The sequence below is a fragment of the Cyprinodon tularosa genome, unplaced genomic scaffold, assembly GCF_016077235.1.
Source record: "Cyprinodon tularosa strain WSP-4 unplaced genomic scaffold, ASM1607723v1 ctg90, whole genome shotgun sequence".
In the NCBI taxonomy this organism is placed as follows: Eukaryota; Metazoa; Chordata; class Actinopteri; order Cyprinodontiformes; family Cyprinodontidae; genus Cyprinodon; species Cyprinodon tularosa.
Genome location: NW_024039674.1, coordinates 1310118 through 1330705, shown reverse-complemented (window position 1 = coordinate 1330705; position 20588 = coordinate 1310118). Strand labels below are relative to the sequence as shown.

At 37.1% G+C, this 20588-nt stretch overlaps 1 protein-coding gene across 4 annotated transcripts in view; it reads left to right on the top strand.

Annotated features, from left to right (window-relative positions):
- Nucleotides 1–20588, top strand: part of LOC119775962 (SRC kinase signaling inhibitor 1-like) — a 141795-nt gene that overhangs the window by 84472 nt on the left and 36735 nt on the right. For all 4 annotated transcript variants that reach the window (XM_038274135.1, XM_038274136.1, XM_038274134.1 and 1 more), the window contains exons 3-4: nucleotides 1780–1806; nucleotides 19438–19639. In XM_038274135.1, the coding sequence (XP_038130063.1) occupies nucleotides 1780–1806; nucleotides 19438–19639 (229 nt within the window). The remainder of the gene's footprint in view (nucleotides 1–1779; nucleotides 1807–19437; nucleotides 19640–20588) is intronic.

Below are 20588 nucleotides of genomic sequence, written 5' to 3'. Positions count from 1 at the left end.
GACAGTCCTTTTTTTTAACATCCCGGTGGTGAAAATGTTAATTAAAGAAAGGCATATGTCCAATATATATATATATATATATATATATATATATATATATATATATATATATATATATATATATATATATATATATATATATATATATATATATATTGGAGTGTACATATATATATATTTTTTATCAGAGTAAGGCCTCAAAATTCAACCAGACACAGTGGCAGCATTATCAGCATTTCCCTGCTTTCGGGTGAAGGAACCTCCTCTCAAAGTCCTTAGAGAATAAAGGTTACTAGATGTGGGCTCCTCAGCAAAGCCCAGAGAGAGGCTTGGTCCAGTGAATGTGTCAATGTAGGCTTGGATCTCTTTGAGAGCAAGTGTAACAATACTCAGTGGAAAAGGAAGCTAAGGGAAGTACAGAGACTGACTCAGTAAAAGGTTAACCATTTTGGATTTCCAAGGGAGAGACTGGGTTTGTGGTGCAGGAACATAAAGGTCCATATCAAATAAAACAGAGTTGAGGAGAAGGATCGGAAGAGTAGACAAGACTAGACGAGGCATTGCTCAGGAGGCAGAAATAAGGTCAATGTCCAGAGTTTAATAGGCTAGACAAGAGTTCTTAGTTCAACAATTCCTTTCCATGACAAAACCAAATGTAGAGACGAACCAACACGTAAACGACTCGAGTTTTGTTGCGTCTCTAATCATCATGTTTAACAACACAGGGAAATATTTCTCTGAAAGATGGCCTTTTAAAAAAAAATATATAAAGGGCTACAGAGTGAAGTTCTGGAAACAACTTGGAGAAACTGTTTGGGAAAGCCCTGCAACATGCACAGTATAAATCTAATCAGCAGAACATAGGAGTGTTTTTAAATATGCTTAGTTTCAAATACTTGCAGCCTACTAGTGGTGTTGCAATAAAATTACACCATTCTTAGAGTTTCTGTTTGGAGATCCCCTATTAAAATGTAATTGTTAAAAGGCAGAGACAAATAATCCAATAGCTCGTTATTCTGTGCAAAGTTCCTCAGTCACTGAAAGCAGTATTGGCCTTGTGCAAAGTGAGGTAATGTGTCATTTTTTAAATAGTCTCCAGATTTTATTCCCCCATATGAGCAGCCTAAATACAAGATATTTTTTTTTTTTATGAAAAAAATATTTTATTTAAACTAGCCTCCTACTTTGTTGATGGAGCACAGCAGAAATTAGCTGATTTGCAAATATCAGTGTTTCTTTAAACTCAGCCTTTGTCTGTTTTGTTTGTGTTTTTAAGGTTTGCTTTGTGTGCTGTGTTTTGAACCTTCATGCTAAGAATAGTTAGTTGCATTTAAAAGATCCTGTCAGCAGTCTTATAAATGCACACCCTTTAGAAGGCGGAGAAAGGATTGACCTTAAAAGGTTTAGTCTAAAATAGCTGGTATACAAATTAGCACTAAAGAGCACCTTTTATTTAACTTCTTTAAGAATGCTCCTGTAAACGTATAAAACCTTACCATAAATCTTCTTTAATATAAAGGGGTGTTGACAGGTTGAGTCATCTATCTTTTATCCTATTATCTCACATTGTATCTCTTGCATATTTTCACATGGGAACTAAGGAACGGAGCGTGATTTTCTCCCTGCTCTTGATCCAGCCTCTTGTTTTGTTCAATCTTACTTTGTGTGGCATTTTACAGCCTGATACTTGACTACAAAGTCTCACCCTCTCATTCCTGTTTCTCCCTTCTCTTCCCTCCCTGTCCCTTCTATCTTCCCCTTCTATGCACCCCCCTTTAGCAACAACCAAACTACTGGAGCTTCAAGGTCAGTGCCAGCATTGTGTTTGTGTTGCGGGGCAAAACTGCGCCTCTTAGAACATTTGTCTTTTAATAGGATAACTTCCCTGTGTCTTTGCATGTCTGCCTGCCTCATCTCCATTGCATTTTGAGTTGGTCACATTTTTGGCACCCATTCTCTCTGGTAACTGTTTTAACTCTTGCCTGACGTGCTGCAATCATTTCACATCAGCCATGGGTCTTGTTAGCCTCATTGAAATAGGCCATTAAAGCTTTTTCTTGCACAGATTATGCTTGTGTCTAATTCTGTATCTGTATTTTTTTTACTAGCAAATCTAGCAATTTAAATGGAAATCAACCTTTTCTGACAAGTAGATTAAAGGAGTCGGTGAAATATCCACAGAATAATGACAGAACCATACCGAGAGTAACATAAAAACATTTGTTTAAGGTGGAGCTACAGGAGAGACATTGATAAATTAAATTAAATTTTTTTATCATTTTGATCCTCAGATGTTTTCAGAAAAAATCAACAAACTCAGACTCGTGAAAGTGTTCAGATTTTTAACAAGAATTGCATGCACTGCAATAAAATAAGTAAAAAACTAGTAAAGTAAACTAAACATTGATATATATTGTATTTGCATTTTTGTGCTGGTTTCAAGATCCATGAAAAATCTCAAAACCAGCTCACCTCTTATCTCTGCTAAAAATAATATGACTGGTTCATTATTTACCAACAGACTAGATGAGACGGGTAGAAACTCTGAAGGCGAAACTCCTGAGAATTTCTTCACTTTTAAAAATACACAGCCATACCAGTTTGATTATATATGATATAAATACTTAATACACTTGTTATATGTTACTGTATGTAAAGCACTGTGCAAAAGTCTTGAGTTTTTCCCACCTTATCTGTGGTTCTCCATTATTTCTGTAGGAAACATTGGAGTTGGGCTCCTTTTTCCACACACTTTATGCTACTTATCTGACCATGTGAACATGCATCAGTTAAACAGTATGTGCCTAAAACTTAGGGAAAGTGTGTGAACTTTATCAAATATACTGCGTTTAAATATTTTATTGATCAAACACATTGGCCTTCATGGTAATATAGGAAAAGGCTGCTAATCAAGGGAACTTAATTTGAAAGAAATTTAGAGTAATCCAACAGTTGAATAGATTAATTAGGTTTTAATGGCTGCCCTAGTCTTGATGCATCCTAAATAATTTCACCGGGCATTTAACCCTGGTAAATTATGAATTAATGAACTCTGATTCGTTTTGCATCTGCTGCGCATGTAGCACGTTATTTTAGCATGATAAAAAAATAAAGTTGAACTAAATATGCCTCAGTTGTGAGTTTGAAGGTGTTCATCCCTCTGGGTAATTACACTTGGGGTTTGATTAGCTGAGGATGAGCTCTGTTCCACCCATAGTTCACATGTGGAGACAGCTGTGAAAGTCAGTTATCGAGATGAGGATTTATTCATCCCCTCATCTTTTCATTGCTAATGTTAATGCAATCTTGACTCAATTACACATTTTAGTCATTGACAGAAAATGTGGGAGACGGGATGAGTTGTGTTGAGTCATCGCCAGCTTCACGCCCACTCTGCTACAAACACATGGTCTGCGTCCAGGATCTTTGAATCACTTCCATGCTTCTCAGAGTGTGGCCTATCTGAAATATACTACCGTAATTGGAAGTTAATTGTAGCAATAACAAGCAAGATCCACAGGGAAATCCAGTAAAATGGGATGAGTTGATCTAAAACATCATTGCTAAAACTGTAATTCTCTTTGGCTTCTCCCATTGATGATTTTATTGTCCACTTACTGTTAGAAACATTTAGGATTTCTGGGATGTCTAAGGATGCGCTTTTTGAAAACTTCCTAATTTCTATTAACTGAAAAGCAGCTACTTTAAACTTAAATTGCTAGATTAAACCTTTAGTTTAAAGATTATATTTAAATTCTGTGTTTTTTCTCTCAAGGTTGTTTCCTCTCAGAGCAGCAAATTGATACAAAAATGAACGAAAAGCTGTTATTTATAGTTTATTTCACCTTAACCTTGAATAAATACTTACCCTCTGACCTGTTTGTTGATCTAATGTCGTAGAGTATCTGCTATCCAAAGCTCTTTCTGCAGCTTTCAGCATCTTAACCATAAAATGACTCGATACCTAAATGCTTCTTGCGGAGCTTATGCTGACACAGTGAATGTGAACTCTGCCAAAGGATTTTCTATGATGGAACAAAAAGGAAAAACTGCTGCTTTGGGATTAAATGTCATGTAAAATGTTTGGTGGAACTAACATTAAAATGTCAAAGGATGAGGCAGGATAAATAAATCTAAAGCCAGCAGTAAATGTTTCCAAGTTCCATCCTCTATATCGGTGTTCCCTACTGATTTTTTCTGTTCACCCTCATTCTCCCTGTAGCCTTCAAAATATAATCTTTTTACAGCTTGTTAAACTTAGGTCAGTGGAAGGCTATACATCAGGAAAAATGTTACCGGCATGCCAAACTTACACATACGACAAAAATGGTATCCAAGCAGTACACTGGGTTATAAAGAAAATTGGGAAAGTATTCATAGTGCTGTACTTTCTCGAAATTTAGTTGTTACAGCCTCATTCCAGATGGCATTGAAGCAATCTCTGTCCTCAAAATCCAAAGCCCCCATTATAAAAGGTAAAACATTTTAAGTTTTTTACTAATTTATCACAAAAACCTAAAGAAATCAAATGTACACAAGTATTCAGAGCCTTTGTGATCAAGCTCAAAACTGATTTGTGGTTCAAAGTGTTTCCACTAAATGTTTCTATAGTCAAATGTAGTCCACCTGTGGAAAATTTCAGTTGATTTGAAATCACTGGGAATCAACGGGAAAGGGACACACCTGTGTTAAGGCCAGAAAACACTGAATCCGATTTTGTGTCGATCCGACAGAAAACGGTGTCAGATAAGGTTGTGTCGTTTAGCGCACATTGAAAGTCAATAGACATTTTATGACATGATTTTACGCAATGGGGCTTGCATAGATCCCATTGAATTAGACAACATGTCTATTTTAGCCTGACTGCGCAGCAATTCAGCAGCAATTTCATGACTCTAACAGGAGAGACGTAGTTACAAATTAAAACACATTTAGGGTAAAATACAAAATAAAATCTATTAATCGCACGGGGAAAGAGTCAGTGTTGGGGTTGCACAGAGCAAACACAGCAAGAGGGACAGAGTTGTGCAGACACTTCACTCGCATTGCCTACTGATGGTGGTCGGAGGGACTGGTGGCGCCAGTGAACGGCAGCCTTGCTTCTGTCAATGAGCCCCAGAGCAGCTGTCGACACCATGCTTGCCACCATCAGTGTATGAGAGTGTGTGTGAATGGGAGAATGACTGAATGTAGTGTCAAATGCTTTGGTCAAGTCCTCTGACTTGAAAAAGCGCTATATAAGTGCGGGCCATTTACCATTTAACCTTCTATATGTGCTACACCACTAACGATCCTGGTAAGAAGAGGATTAAGGCATGACTTATTTAGACACAATAAATCATGAAAAGCCTGATGCTAATCGATCAAGCTATAAAGCATAACTGAAGGCTTTGCTTGTTACTACTGATAGTTTTTATCTTAGGCCCACGTTTAAGCTCATCAACACACTTTTAAAATTGAGAGCAGGTAGACATTTTACTACCTAAAATGTGTGTAAAAGTTGCTAACATGATGAATGATAACAAGGTGTGTGATGGAACTGTAGCTCCTTAAAAGTATGGTAACATAGTTTCCTTTCTGTAATGGTACATTCACACAACCCCGTTTTTTTGTGTTAAAAAGGCATCCAATGCCTTAACTTAGATGCTTGCGCATTTGGATGTCAGACCCTTTGGATGTTTGCTGCTTTAGATGCTCGGCGCCCCGGATGTTAAGCTGCCGTGTTCTTTTCCTTGCAATCCAGACGTTATGCTGTTTTTACTTTGAGGAGTTAGATAAATTGTTTTAATGCATGTTTAAGCGAGATACTACCCCTCAAAATATCTTCTTTGCTGTTTGTTCAGCAGGAATAATGTCCTACTTCAACATTCTGTTCTTTTTCTGAGCAGCAGGCCCTTCAAATACTGGTATTAGTGCAGGGACTCCCTAGTGAAAGCTCTATGAAGCTAGTCATGCTGCCACTCGTAACAGCTGAAAGTTAATATGAAGCATATTTTTAGGTTCGTGTTTGCAAACTGCAAGTATCAGAATGTAAAATCTAAAATTTTTGCTATCAGGTTTTGGTATTATAGGTGTTATAAACTGTTTTGCTACAATTTAGTGAAAAATAATTTTGTGGAGCAGAAATGATTAGAGATCCATTCTCCTTTTTGATGAACAGTGGAGTTTAACCTCTTTTTAGATCCATTTTTCATAGTTTTATATTGACAGCTCTACAAAGCGATTGAGGTTTCCATGTAGTGTCTGGCTTCTGAATCAGTCTATGCAGCTGCAAATATTCAGATTTCGCAACTCCAGCGTCAGTTGCTGTAGATGCTGGAAATGCTGCAAGAGCCCCCACCTGCATCGTGCTGTTGGACGCTCCTCTGTGCCATAGACTTTGTATGTAAACCAGACGCCCTGATTCTTAAAAAGTGTTTGCTGTGAAAATATGGCCTGCAGGTTAATTTCTGAAAGCAATAGATGATATTGACAAATCTCTAATGGCTTATTGTAGTGTTTAGCTTTAAAAAAAAAAAGGGTAGTAATAGAAGCTCCCTTTGTTATAACTAACAGTTTTTATCTTAGGCCGACAATAAAAATTGTAAGTTCTACAATAGCCATGACATTAGGAGGCTTTATTCATAAAGAGCAGTGTTAAAATTGCGATAATTTCAATAGAACTAATTTACTCTAAAACTAGGCTAAGTAACACAAATTGATAACATTCTGCACATAAATGATTTCAGCTTAAATAACATAAGCCGAAATATACTCTAATTTCTAAACCTATGCAGCAGGAACATATCTAGTGATGGGCAGATTTTATTGTTGTTTCAGGTATGTGACATGTTTCCAGTCAAATCCCCCCTGAGTCATTATGGAGAGAATCAAGTTTGATGCTTTGTTTACGTAGCTAGTTCTACAAAATGGAATAGGGGTTCAATTTTGACAATATGTCCCAAGAGAAATGCTAGGGATGTTCCATTACTATATTCATATCAGAAATCAGTCCAAAATCATGCAAAAAACCAAAGTTGGAGTGTACTGGCCTGTATCTAAATATCCAATATTCTGTTGCTGATAGAAACACTCCGCTTTCCTTTTTAAAGTTAATGTAACCCATTCATTAATTATATGGTTAAACACCTATTGTTGTTAGTAATGAATGATGTTGTTATTTGTGTTGATGATTTGATATGCATATGATATACTGATAACTGAGACCCATTACCTAAAGCATTTTAGGCTAGTTTATCTATGCTTTTATTACAATCATTTTTGCTAAGGCTACTTTATAAAGGCAGGGTGCCATCGACCACAGAAGTCCCAATACAATTTTTTCATTTCTGATACGAAACTCATATCGCAGCTTCAAGATGAGCAGTTACAATATTAGCACAAATCGTATGTACTTTTAATACTTATTTTTATATTTTAGAATGTTAGAAAGGGCTTGACCAAGTAATATTGTTAAAACAGGGAACAAAAGTCAACAACAAAAGGCATGAAAACAAGTGAACCATGTAAAATTAACCTATAAGTTTCAGAAAGCTTAACAGAAGCAGAGAGCTTGTATCAGCTTGAAAATATCGGAAATTTCAGGTGCCAGCTGATTAAATCCGATATTAGTTTTTCATATTGGGACACCCCTACTATCAACAGTGTGTTAATCTTTCTAGATAATTTTGTTCAAGATAGTTGCTCACCATCTAATGGCCCCAGTAAGCATCTAAAGCTTATATAAGGCTTTGAGAAGTTAGCCATTTTGCAACACTTTTGCTTGTCTCTTCATGCCTATATATTGCAGATGATGAATTTTGTTTACATAGGTTAGTAAAGTATACAAACTTATAAAAAGTTTTCTATTAAAACATTCATAGGATACAATTTTGCTGTTTTGCCTAGCTCTATGTCTCACCAACCAGAGAAGTAATTTTGAGTTGTTGTATAAGAATTAACAGGTAAATCCAAGCTTGGAAACATGGGTGGTCTATTTTTTGGTTGGTGTAGTGATTTATCTTTAGGATACAGATTTAAAAATCAAACACAGCTTAAAAAAAGAAATATACATCCATCTTGACCCATCTTCCCTCTCCTCCCAGCTTTGTTTTGAAAGAAAGATGAAGACTATCTTGCTGTATTAGATAAAGCAATTGATCAGGATGATGTATAGCTCAGTGTTGGAGGTTTATCTTAACGTTGCTTTCCTGTATTGACGAGCAGAGATTTACTACACCATGTTGTCTACTTAGATGAATTAAGATATTTCTGAAAACAGGAGCTGGACTCTGTGTTAGTTCACAAATCTTAAATAGAAATAATGTGCGCGTCTTATATTTATTTTAGTCTGCAGGACACAAAAGCTGGCCTGGATAACTTTAAATACAAAATCTTCTCATAGCTGTAAGTGGGCATGACACAGTCTTCTTCAAAGACTGAGACACAATTTTTAAAGTCTAAAATTTAAGGATCTAAAGCAATTGAATCTGGAGGTAATAAGAGCATGGATGTGAGTTGCAAGGTCTTTATGAAGACTGTAATATTTAGTTTTGGCATATGAATGTAATTGGACTTGACAACTGATGGAAAGGAACTGTCTAAGATAAAGCAAGAATATTAATTAACCCACTCGGAGGGGTACGATCACCAAACACAATCATTTTAGTTTTGCTTTCATTAAAGGCTCCACTAGCCTGAATCATTAAGGAATAGCCTGTCATGCAGGTGGTCAAAGCATTGCGCCAGTTTAGCCAGACCAATAACGACCCTAACAACTTCCCACCACAAAGGCATGGGCCAGTTTTGGGTTAATTTGCAGGCCATTAACGTCCTTAACGACTCCTCGTTGCAAAGGGGTGGACCTGTTTTCGGTTCAGTTTGCATGTTTTCTAAGCCATAAAAGGCTTTTGTTGGGCTATTGTGTAAAGCCTCAAACTCAACACTACTCCAGACATTTTGAATTTTTTGTGGATGGGAAGCAAAATGTCATCGAACTTGAAAAACTAAGTGCAGTGGTTTGTTTTAACTTTTTTTTATATATATATTAAGGAATAAGAAGATTGTGATTGCACAGGAGAGAATTTACGTTTGGGAATTTAAAACAAAGTCACCAGATTAATAAATACTATCTGCACGGATTCCATTTATAGAGGTTCAAAGGTGTTATGCTAGAATGTATTATGCTTCCAATAGTTATGTAAGCATATGGAAATAAGAACCAGGGCAGAATGTTTATTCATGAAGATCAACATTGTTTTCGACATGCAGTTAGACGTGGTTTAGAAAACACAACTAGCTGCCAAAAGTTCTTTACCAAACGAAGGTAATGAGTCATTTTTATCCCAGGTGGAGTGTCTGATTTCTGACCAGAATACTGAGTTGTGGGGGGTCAGAGTATATCACTTCTTGGACTCTTAGATGATCTCAAACAATTAGCTGTGACCAAAAAAAAAAAAGAACAGGAAATTTTACCAATTTCATAAACTAAATTTAACATTAAGATAAAGATTTCAAACATAAATGTTCTTTACACACTTATCAACTAGATTAAAAGAAAAACTCTAAAAAAAAAATACTCCATCTCATGTATAAAAATAAATAAAACAAAATGCATGGGACCCTTTAAAAAAATACTACCGGTATGTTGAACCTGATGGAGACTGGATTCCCTGAGGTGTTCTGTGCTTTGACCTTATATCTGCGAACAGAATCCAGATTGGGCTTTTTCTTTAAGCCTCACAGCTGCTCCTTAAACTGTGAAACGAAGCTAATTCATGAACCAATAGATAGTTAGAATAGCTAACATGTTTTAAATACATGGCTGAAATTTGTAGAATTCTGTAATGTACATTAGCAGCTTTCAGCATTTCCCTCCCGTGCAGCTGATGACAAACATTTAAGCTGCATTTTTTTTGCATCTCCCTCTACTTTTGGTCTGCAGCTCATTTAGGATTGGTTATCCCTCTCCTTCCTCTCTGGGAGCCAGGCAGCCTCTTCTCCTTACTGATGCAATAGAAGCCCCTGCAGCACAGCACTGCTGAGCTCATGTGTGTATCTCTTTAATAAATAGTCCCTGCTTATTTCCCTTTTGATGTTACCCTGCTTCTCTTGCTTACTAAATCCACACAAACAGATATGGCGCTTCCTGTGCAAAAAGACATAGGTTATCAGACTGTTGCGCAGTAACAGATGCGCGTCCACGCACGTTAATGCATACATGGACCTGCAGTGGCCATGGAAACTGAAGGTGGATGGATTATGCAAATATTTCAAGCGTGCTTTAAGACTCACACTCACGTGTTCTCCTGCATCCTGGGGCGGGCGGTGGAGATTGTCAGCTTGTCCACAGGGGTGAACAGATTCCAGCAGCCGCCTGTAACTGCTGCTGACAGCGTCAAAGACACAATAGAGCAAAGTGCTGCATAATTCTCCCCCTTTCTTCTCTCTCAGCCGCACTTGGGCAAACATTAGTGCTCCATTTTAACATCTCTATTCTTTCTGTCTGGAGTGGCTGAAGTAATCACAGCCTATTGTCTCCTGTCTTCGACAGAGTATTTAATTCAGAGGAATGTTCCAAACTGTGGGCTCAGATAAGGAAAGCCATTGGCAGTATTCCACTTATTCATCAGCCTTCTTTATGTTGGAGTAAACCCTGAAGGAGGCAACTGTTTGATTTTAATTATTCTAGTTGCACTAAAAAGTGACACAGCAGAAGGAATCCTTCAGGAGAGAAATAATTTGATTCTCAACAATGTTGTTGACATAATATTATTTTTTTTCTTGGAGGAGGAACTCATCAATTTTCCTTTTTTTTGGCTTTGAGTCAGATCTCTGCCTTTTTCTCAACTACTAAACGTAAGGGATTCATGCTTCACGCTTTTACAATCAAACCATAACGACTACCCTCAGGAGTGTGAAGAATCATCCAGTTAAGCATGAGGAGATTATAGAAAGCTTTCACAAGAACGAGATGAAATGTTAGTGAATGTTTTGGGCAGGGAAACTAGGAATCTAAATTTTTGCAAGATCACAAAAACTGTTTTGAAAGAATTTGTCATGCAGTCTTCTACTACAATTGAATGTTAGGATATAAATTTTCTTTACCATCAGATTTAAGACTTAACATATTTATTTAAACATCAGTATCACATGGAGATAGACCGAATCGTTGGCCGGATGATTCTTTGGACCAATATTAGTGGTTTTTTTTGTTTTGTCTATTTTGTATTGGCTTCAAAAAATTAAGAAAAATTAAAGTTGTTATACACGAAAAATATTTTTGTTTGGCTTGCTGATAAATGTTTATTTATTATTTTTTGTTTGAACTTCTTTAACATTTACTATCGTTTTTATCATTATAGAGGATGGAAAAGCACTGTTGGCTTCAAGAAGTAGCCCTATAAAAATCGGCAGCACATATCTGGGATCGGATAGACTGATGTCAAAACAATTGGTATCACCAATTGGCCTTAAAATAAACTGTATCCGTCTATCCCTATGATCATTAACATGTTTAAATATCTCCTGTATTCAGCAGTCAGCCCTGGTCAGCGGTGGATGAGCATTAGAAAGGTGTTTTTCTTTGAGCTGAAGCTGCTAAGAGAGACCAGGTGGTTGTCGATGTTACTTGAAACCTGCAATCATCTGTAAGAAGTCGATTTTTGGTGGCCTGTTTCTCTACATTAGCCTCTCATGCCCTGTCTAAAGCTCTCCTTGCACACTCTTAAAGAAGCCATGCAATCTAATGATAATGGCTGTTATTCACTTCATCAAATTGGTGGTGAACTGAACCTGGACGGCTGGAGGCTTTGGACTGGGTGGCTGATCTGGACCTCTCCAGAAGGATTATAATAACCTGATTAGTAGATACTTACAGGAACTCTCTCTATAAATTCCTGTCATCCTAAATCAAACCACTTCCATCAGAGCAGAGGCTGTTAATCACAGGGTAAAACTGTATTAATTAGCAGAGACCCTTCCTGTAATCCTCTGTTATTCCACCAGTTAGGATCATTTTGTGGGGCTGTGGCACCGACCACTCAAACCACTGCTTATGATACAACTAGACTATATTCTGACTTACAGAAGCACTCCAGCTATTAAAAACAAGTCTCTGCCCCTTTTTTTTAAACTAAAGATATGCCAAAGGGTGAGGTGATGAGTCTAGTAGGACATGAGAAAGGTGAACTGTAATAAGAATCATGCTACCTGTTAAAAATAAAAAGCTATTTCTTTCAATTTGGTGTAAAAGATTTCATTTTATTAGGATGATTAGTGTCATAAAGCTAAACGCCAGTCAAAGGAGAACATGCTGATTTATAAACGTCCCTAAACATTTAGAAAAACTTATTTTTTTTTTTTACTGTTCTAAAATAAATGCAGCTTTTTCTTTAGGTGGATGCTGGCTGATTACCAAACAAGATTCCTTTCCTTGAATATCAGACAGACGACATGAATGCGGTTCTTTAGTGAAAAACCTGATGGAAGATCACTACTAAAATCCCTGTAAATATACATCTGTCTTGACACCATATTAAGCTTTTCTCCAACTTTTTAAAGAAGCAACTTTTAAATTCATTTGCAATGACGTGGGACCCTGTTTTATTTTAACTGCAACACTATTAAATATTTTAAATGTGAGCAAAGCTTCGAATCTTGGCATTATAGTCAGCATATTGGTGTCACGCCAGCAAAAATAAACTAAACACTGAAGCTATTCCCTCCTTTATGCAGTTTAACTTAACTTTAGATTACTCTGCAGACTGAAAAATCCTCCTTGAGGCTGTTTATCTGTCCCTGCACAGCTTAATGCATTAGCATTTTCTCCACAAACTGTGAAAAAAAATGTTGCACAGTAAAAAAAATAAAAGCTAACTGAACCCATCTATTTATTGGTTTTATATACTTTGAGAAGCATGCATTGGCAAAGAAACATGATGAAAGTTGTGAAAGCAGCTCTATAGCTGGTGCTCAGTTAAAAGAGAGAATGTGAGGCTGCATCAAAAGGAAATCTGATCCCATCTGCTCAGCTTCACTATAGCTTCACGGCAGATTGGTGTTCCTTGTTGACAGGAAGATGCAGACTGGATTCTTGCATCTGTAATGTCCGGTGGGATGGACGTCTGCAGCCTGGTTTGAAGTCATATGGACACAAATCAGTGAAATCTACATCAAACGTTTGTGTCTGTTTTAATGTGATTTTGTTTTAGAGATGCATCATTCAGTCAGATTTGTCTGATGTGATTGGCTCTCGTCGATATTTGGTATTTCTAAGAGCTTCCACTATTTCCCTCTGTAAACATCATTATAAATGTTTGGGAAATGTAGACTAATTTATATGTGGACAACATCTCACAAATCCTTTATGTGGTAAATCCTAATACTTCGCATTGTAAATGATAAAGAAAATCAGAGCAGTTGGTCAGCCCTTAAAGATAATCTGGAACCAGTACTGGTCAGGAACAGCTTTATTAATGCATCTCACTTTTTAATTGAACCCAAAGCTGTTCTTAAGTGTTCAACAAAACTATCTGTTTGCGTCTAACAGTCTCAGAAGGTTAAGCCTCTTCTTGAAGCCCTTGAAAACAATTTTGAATTCTGTTCCTGTGTCTTATTAAAGGCTAATGTATGACCATAGCAGGTTCCATACAAAAAAAGACTTCCCTGCCCTAGTGGTTCCATATCTGTCCCAGTGAGCAGGCTCATCTCTAACCCATTCATATGGCTGCCTCAGAGGCCCTTGTGCTGTTCAGCTGTTGATATAACGCTCGGAGGAAAATTACTATTCCCTAACCAACCGCTGATTGTTTTCTGCCTCTAAAAGGCTTAAAGTGTCTGATGGCTACAGTCTTCCCCAACCAGCACTATGTTGCCTGTGGCCAGAATCACACAGCGGCTCTTTGCTGCCATCTGCCAATAGAGCTAGGGCTGTTAAGAGGTGATCAAATGGTTGAATTTGTGTGAAGGATTCAGTTTTTTCAAAGACAAAAAAACTTAAAAGCATGTAGCTTCAGAAAGAAAGAATTAGTTCAACCAGTGGTTACAGATTTTAGTTCTTTAGGTTATTATACAATACTAAAATGCACAAAAGTGTGGCTTTTATTGTTTTTAGCCTCCTCTATTCTAACAAATAGAATGCTAAATAAAAGTTACTAATTGCCCCACATGGGTGTGTCAGTGAGTAGTTTGAGGTTTAGTTTTGGGACGTAGGAGACAGAGATATTCTCATCATGTATACATGCATGGTTGCTCTTGAGAATATCTGGAAGTCAAGCCCCCTTTATTGAATCATTTTGATATGTGAAAAGGGAGGATCTAAATTAAAGTTTTCCTGCATCTGTCCACTCCTCAACCTGCCTCTGCTACCTCAGGTGCTAAGATCGCCCACTCACATCACGAGGCAAACATTCGCTAACAAATGCCTCTTCATAAGATGCGACACAGAGGCTCACAGCAGAACATGCTGGTTGACACTTGGAGCCTCACTTGCTCTCAGTGATCCGTTCAAAAGGAAAGGAATGCCATGTACCATGGTATGCGGAGGTACAGTAATGTCCGTGAAATCTGTGGGGGTCTGGCAGCTGGGTGGGTTGGGTTTAGCATATCCCAGATGAGCACAGCTGTTTTCACCAATCAAGACTTCATGTTTTAGCTGCTGGGAAGCTTATATAGGAGTAGTTACATTCAGAGTGACCTGCTGATATTGCTTCAAATATTGCCTGAAGATGATGGTGGAATAAGAGGTAAGTTTAGCACAACTCTGAGCTGAAATGGCAGACTTTATGAAGTTCAGAGCAGCAGAATCTAGAGAGAAATTAGATTAAGGTAACTCTTGGATGGCTTGGTTGTCTGTTCCAGCATGTATTTGGGGGTTACTGATACTACATGAGATTTCACTGGTGCTAAGTGATGGGTTTTACATGTTGTTGTTTTTTTTTTATCCCACAAGTTACAGTGACCAGAGTATTCATATCAGCAAAATAAAAACTGTCTTTTCTTTGTTGAAATATGGATTGAACTAAGCTTATTCAATAAAACCAGAACCAAAGGGGTATTATTAGCCAGTTATTACACTATTACACATTTATTCTATTAGTGCTCTCAAATCTGGAGTCTATATCAAGTCGTGACAAAAATAATTTTGCAAAGGTTAGGAAGTTAAATCTCAGAGAGGTCAAATTGTTGAACCTTTAATGAACAAACTATATTAAAACTGCAGAACAGGAAGCTTTGCAGTGAGCTTTTAATAATGCCATCTGACACAGCTGCTGCAGGACTCCTAATAAACACCACAGCAACGTGCCTGAGCCAACAATGTCACCCTGAGAGGCTGACAGAGAAAAAGGAAAGTTTAATATCTCACTGATGTTTATCAGAAAACCTTTACTGTTAAAGGCAGCGCTGATCTGTTTGGTTTTGATTTTTAGCACTGACATAAAAAACTCGGGAAGGAAAGGTTTTTTGAAGAAAACAACATTTTTAGTGTTACCTTTTGGATTTATTGATTGATAGAGAAGATCAATACCAGTGCAAGCACTGGGGTTCTTCCATATCTGCATTTATACGGATATTATTGAACAACTTGCCAAGGATAGTCTTTGCACTGTTGCAAGCACAGAAGAACGTTGAAGCAGCTGTTCAGTATTAGAATGATGTTTAGCTCTTAAAATTTTTTTTTTCAATAATCTTACTGATAAAGGGGAGCTTTGAGATAGGCCTGTATTTCTGCAAGAACAACTTGGGCAAGTTGTTAATTTTCAACAGCTGTTTAATAAATGCTGTTTTAGAGCCAGTGGGAAACGCCTGACAAAAGTGTTATTATCTAAGTCAAATCAGATATTATGTCAGGAAAACATTCTTTAGGAAAGTTGTAGGAAAAACATTAAGGCAGCATGAAGAAGAGCTTTATTGGTGTACATTCATCATCATTTATCAGCAACATCTTCCAAGCTTTTTTTGTTTATTTGGCCGATTAGGACATTTTGTTAAGATCAGTTCTAGGCAGACACAATATTGGTATTATACCTACAGTAATTTACAGACTGCCCTTAGGAGGTTTCAAGTTTTCCAAACCAAGAAGATAGCAAGTTAATTGCTGGTCTTAATGAAGTGGAGTCCAAATACCCCACTTACAGGATGGTTTATTAAGCTGCTGACTCTGTAAGGGCTCCTCTTTCCCTAGGGTGTAAAATGTCCAGAGCCTATATGGATGGGATTGCTTCATAAACTAAAGAGTACTTGAAAAATTAAAGTGAAAAGTCAGTTTTATTTTACCCCCAAACTAAAGAGGTGTCATGATGCCAAAAAAATACAGAGGTGGTTTGTCATGTTGGTCTTCAAATCTAAGAGCTTCAGAAAACCAGTAGGGAAGCTGAAGTAAAGAAAGAAGAGCAACCAGCAATTCTTCAAATATCCCACTCACCATACGTCCAAACCATGTGTTAAAGCAGGAATGATTTGTTTTTATAAGACAGTGTGTGTCATGATGCCCTTTTGCACTTTTTTGGGTTTTTGTAAGTTTTCATTTTTGGTTCTTTGTTATGCTTTATTTTATGTTATTCTGTAATGTCAAGACTAATATAATTTTTGAATGATTAGTTTTATTCTTCCTTGTTATTCTCTTTTCAATATTTTTGCTATGATTTTTTCTCTGGTCTAGTTTTAGATGGTTATTCTTTCTCTTATCCTTAGGTTATGTTTTCCATGGCTTCAGTTATCTCCTGTTCGTTCTGTCATCCTCTAGTTTTCCTCTTAGTTATTCCTTATATTGTCATCTTAGTTTTATTACCCTTTGGCCTTATTTAAGTTCTTTTCTAGTTTCAGCTAAACCCTGTTTTCAATGGTTTTTCTTTGTTGCCCCCTAGTGCCCCTTTCCTTTCCCCTTATAGATAATTTCTAGCTGCTTCTGTCCACACCTGCTCCATATTAACTGATTTCTTCACTCTTGGTTCTGTTCCATAAATAATCCTCCTCTACAGTTAATCAGTGGTGGATTCTCTTCTTTACTTCGTTCCTACTGTATTTTCCTCCTGACTGTTTCCGTTTTGGTTCCTGATTTCCATGCTTGTTGTTTATTGGATCAATTCTTCTGTTCCTGCCACATCAAATAAATATGCAAGAACTCATCCATCTTCCTCAAAAATATCTGTATTTGGGTCTTCAACCAATTTCCACCCAACCCTGACAATGTGAGTTGTTTCCCTAGTTGCTTATCTTGCCTATAGACATAAAGAGAATTATTTAAGTTTCTGCTTTTAAACTAAAAATTCAAGGACATTTCTAATAATTTCTCTTAATGTTGGGAAGATTATTATTCCTTTAGGAATTCTTTCAACTAATGTTTGTACCAGGCCTACCCCAGCAGGAGAAGTGTTTTTAACCAAAGCCTTGATGCAGTCTTGTCTCTGTCTGAAATAAAGTTTATTTTTTTTAGGTTTTGATTGGCATCACCTTTAAATGTATGGATGTTAACTGGTGCACAGAGGGTACAGAACTGTCACAGACTTGTATTTCTATTAATTTGTTATCTAAATGCCAGTGTAATGTTAATTTAGCAGGACTGTAGCATAATCCTTTGTTCATAATCAATATTCCAGAATCTTAAAAAAACAACAAAGCAAATGATCAGCACCAATCTCTTTGATACAGGACTAGGTCATCAGAAAAAATACTTTTACATACTCCATTTACAAGAACTGAACTAGGAAAAACAGCATTTTCATCATTTGCACCTAAAGCATGGAATGAACTTCAAGCCACTTTAAATCTTGAAGTACTTCCATCCATAAATTCTTTTAAAGACCTGTTAAAATCATCATTAACTGACAGATGCAACTGTTTTTGATTGGATGCCTTGTTTGCTCTTTGCTTTTTGGTTGTATGTGTATGCCCAATCTTGTTGTGTTGTGTTTAATTTTGCCTAGATGATATGTAGCTGTGGTTGTCTTGTCTCCTGTGGTTTTATGTTAATGTAACTTTTTAAGCCGCCTTCTTGGCCAGGACTCCCTGGAAGAAGAGTTACTTTAACTCAATGGGACTTTCCTGGTTAAATAAAGGTTAAATAAAAAATAAAAAAATACTTATAGTTTTCTTTTAATTGCAGCTAAGACTCTGTGTGTGTGATGATTGTCCTCTGAGAGAAGCAAAGGTTCACTGATCTTTATTTACTGTTTGTGAATGAAATGTCAACTTATGATTAGGTCTACTGCCAAAAACAAAAAGATTAAACTGAACCTAAGCGGTTCAGTGCTTTTATTATTTTGAACTTTCTATTCTGCTATTATTTCTGCTCTTTCTTGACATCTCCAGTGTCTTTACTCTCGGGTGTGCTCTGTCTCTAACCCTTATCCGCTCCTTTTTCTTCTTCACAGTTCACTAAACAGAAACTTTATGATTCCCACTTGCTGCGTTCCTCTGCCTTCAGTAGCTCAATTCTTGGGGGACTGAAAGCAGAAGAAGCACGTCTGGCTGTCCAACATGTTCTGAAAGCGTAAATCTCCAAATATACGAGAGGCGACGCGTGTAACTCAGCCAGGCTGTCTTCACATTTAACAGATCTTATTCTAGGAAGGAAAGTTCTCTATTTAAGTGGAACGGTTGGATCCCAGAAAGATGTTCAGCTGCGGCATGTGAGGATTGGACTTTTAGCCTTGTATGTTTTTCTGGGATGGTTCTTGGTGTCTCCTGCATGTTTGCGTACTCATGCATGTCTGATGATCTTGATTCTGCCTGTTTTAACATCTACAGTAAGAGTCAAACAACACCCACCACCCACATGTGAAAACAAATCTCAGACCCTTACTAGACAGTCTGTTTCCTCGAGGCTCTCTGGGAGCTCATTACTGGACTCTTTGGGCTGGAAAATGTCCGTTAGTAAGGTTTCATTAAAAACCTGCAGTGCCACCTGGTTGTGCTGTAATGAGAGGTCCTTCAATATTGGTCTCCCTTAGGGTTGAGAATAGACAACTGAAATATCACTGGGAATCTGGATTACCCGTTAAGTCATTGGCCTTCCACCGTTAACGTTTGCCAATTCAGTGACTTTGTGGAGAACTTTGTGGCTCGTTTCTGTAATCTGCTTGAGTCCAGTTGCAGAAATTAATCTCGATCAATTTTCTGTTGGGTTTTATCGAGGCTACGCTGCTGAAGTCTCTCATTTATTGAACCTTTTTTCTTAGTTTACCTCATAAACATCCTTTCCACTGTTTTTGCATGTTTTTCATTCCTTATTAGGATGGATCATTCTTAGGGAACTGTTTGAATGCTGGTGCTGAGCCAACTCACTTTAGATTAAAGTTGTTTTAACCTTGGCTTTTTCTTTTTGTGTTTGCAATCCTCAGCACCACTTACGTATATATTTTGTCCATTCACTGTTTTCTCTCCAAAAAATAATATAGCAGAACGGCATTCGGCTTTATTCTGTGTAATCAGGTTATTTTCTTCTCATCTGTGTTTCAGAGTCGCACACCCCGTGTGACTCGACTTAGCCCAACACAACCGGCTCTCGCAGACCAGGCCAACAGAGTTTCTTTCGCCTCAGCGGAAAATCTTGAGACCATGTCTGAACCAGACATCCCCATCGGCTTTAACCGGATGAACCGGCTTCGCCAAAGTCTTCCACTGGCCCGCTCATCCAGCCAAGCCAAGCTAAGGGCGCCAGGTCAGGACACAATGCTTCTGCTTTATAGTTTGGAGAACTGGGACATCTTAGCCCTTCTATTGGGTCTAAGAATATATGTTGGATCATCTTTAGCTGGAGAATATTGTGGTGTAAGTAAATAAAATGTAACTGTATCAAACCTTTTGCAGAAAAGAAAAAGAAAACTAAATGATAATTAAATGCAGTAGTCCATTGAAAAATCTGGTTGTTTGAATGTTTCTTGCGTCTTGAAACAGGCAGTGGAGGCGGCTGTTCAGGAATCAATTCTTATAAATTTAACCTTCTTCTCTCCTCCTTTTTTTAAGAATACATTTTATGTCTGTTTTTGGGAAATGCACTGATTTCATTTTATAAAGAAAATTCAGATTTTATTTGAAGGTTAAAACTTACATTGTTTTCTTTTAAAGAATCTGCTGTGAAAACGTTGTTAACCACAAAATCGTATTACTTGTTTAGGTAAGTAAAGGGAATAAAAAAATTCAGTTTACACTACATGTTAGTTTTTGGTAAGATAAAATGGTTTTAGCCAAGTTTTTGTCTTTAATTGAGCTGTAATATGTAGAGAACTGTGTTTTCTGACTGACTCAGCAGAGATGTTGACTTCAATATAAACTGAGAAGAGCTTAACATTTATCAGGCTGTAAAAAAAAGTCTTCACTTTGGACCATATTTATTATGCCTTATAGATAATTTTGAATGGATTTTTTAGATTTAGCTTTCACCTTTTCTTTTTTTTGTAAATTCAGGCCACTCCTATTCTGAAACTAAACACCTCAAAATGGTAAAATAAATGTCATAATTTCGTTAGATTAATATTTTATACCTTATGAATAGCTGTGTTCATGAGCAAAGATAACTATATCCATTGGGGGAACATTTTCTGAGTATAGTTAGGATGAGTTCTATAAAATCAGAAGTTTAATTCAGTTTAATGCCCTGGAGTTGCCAG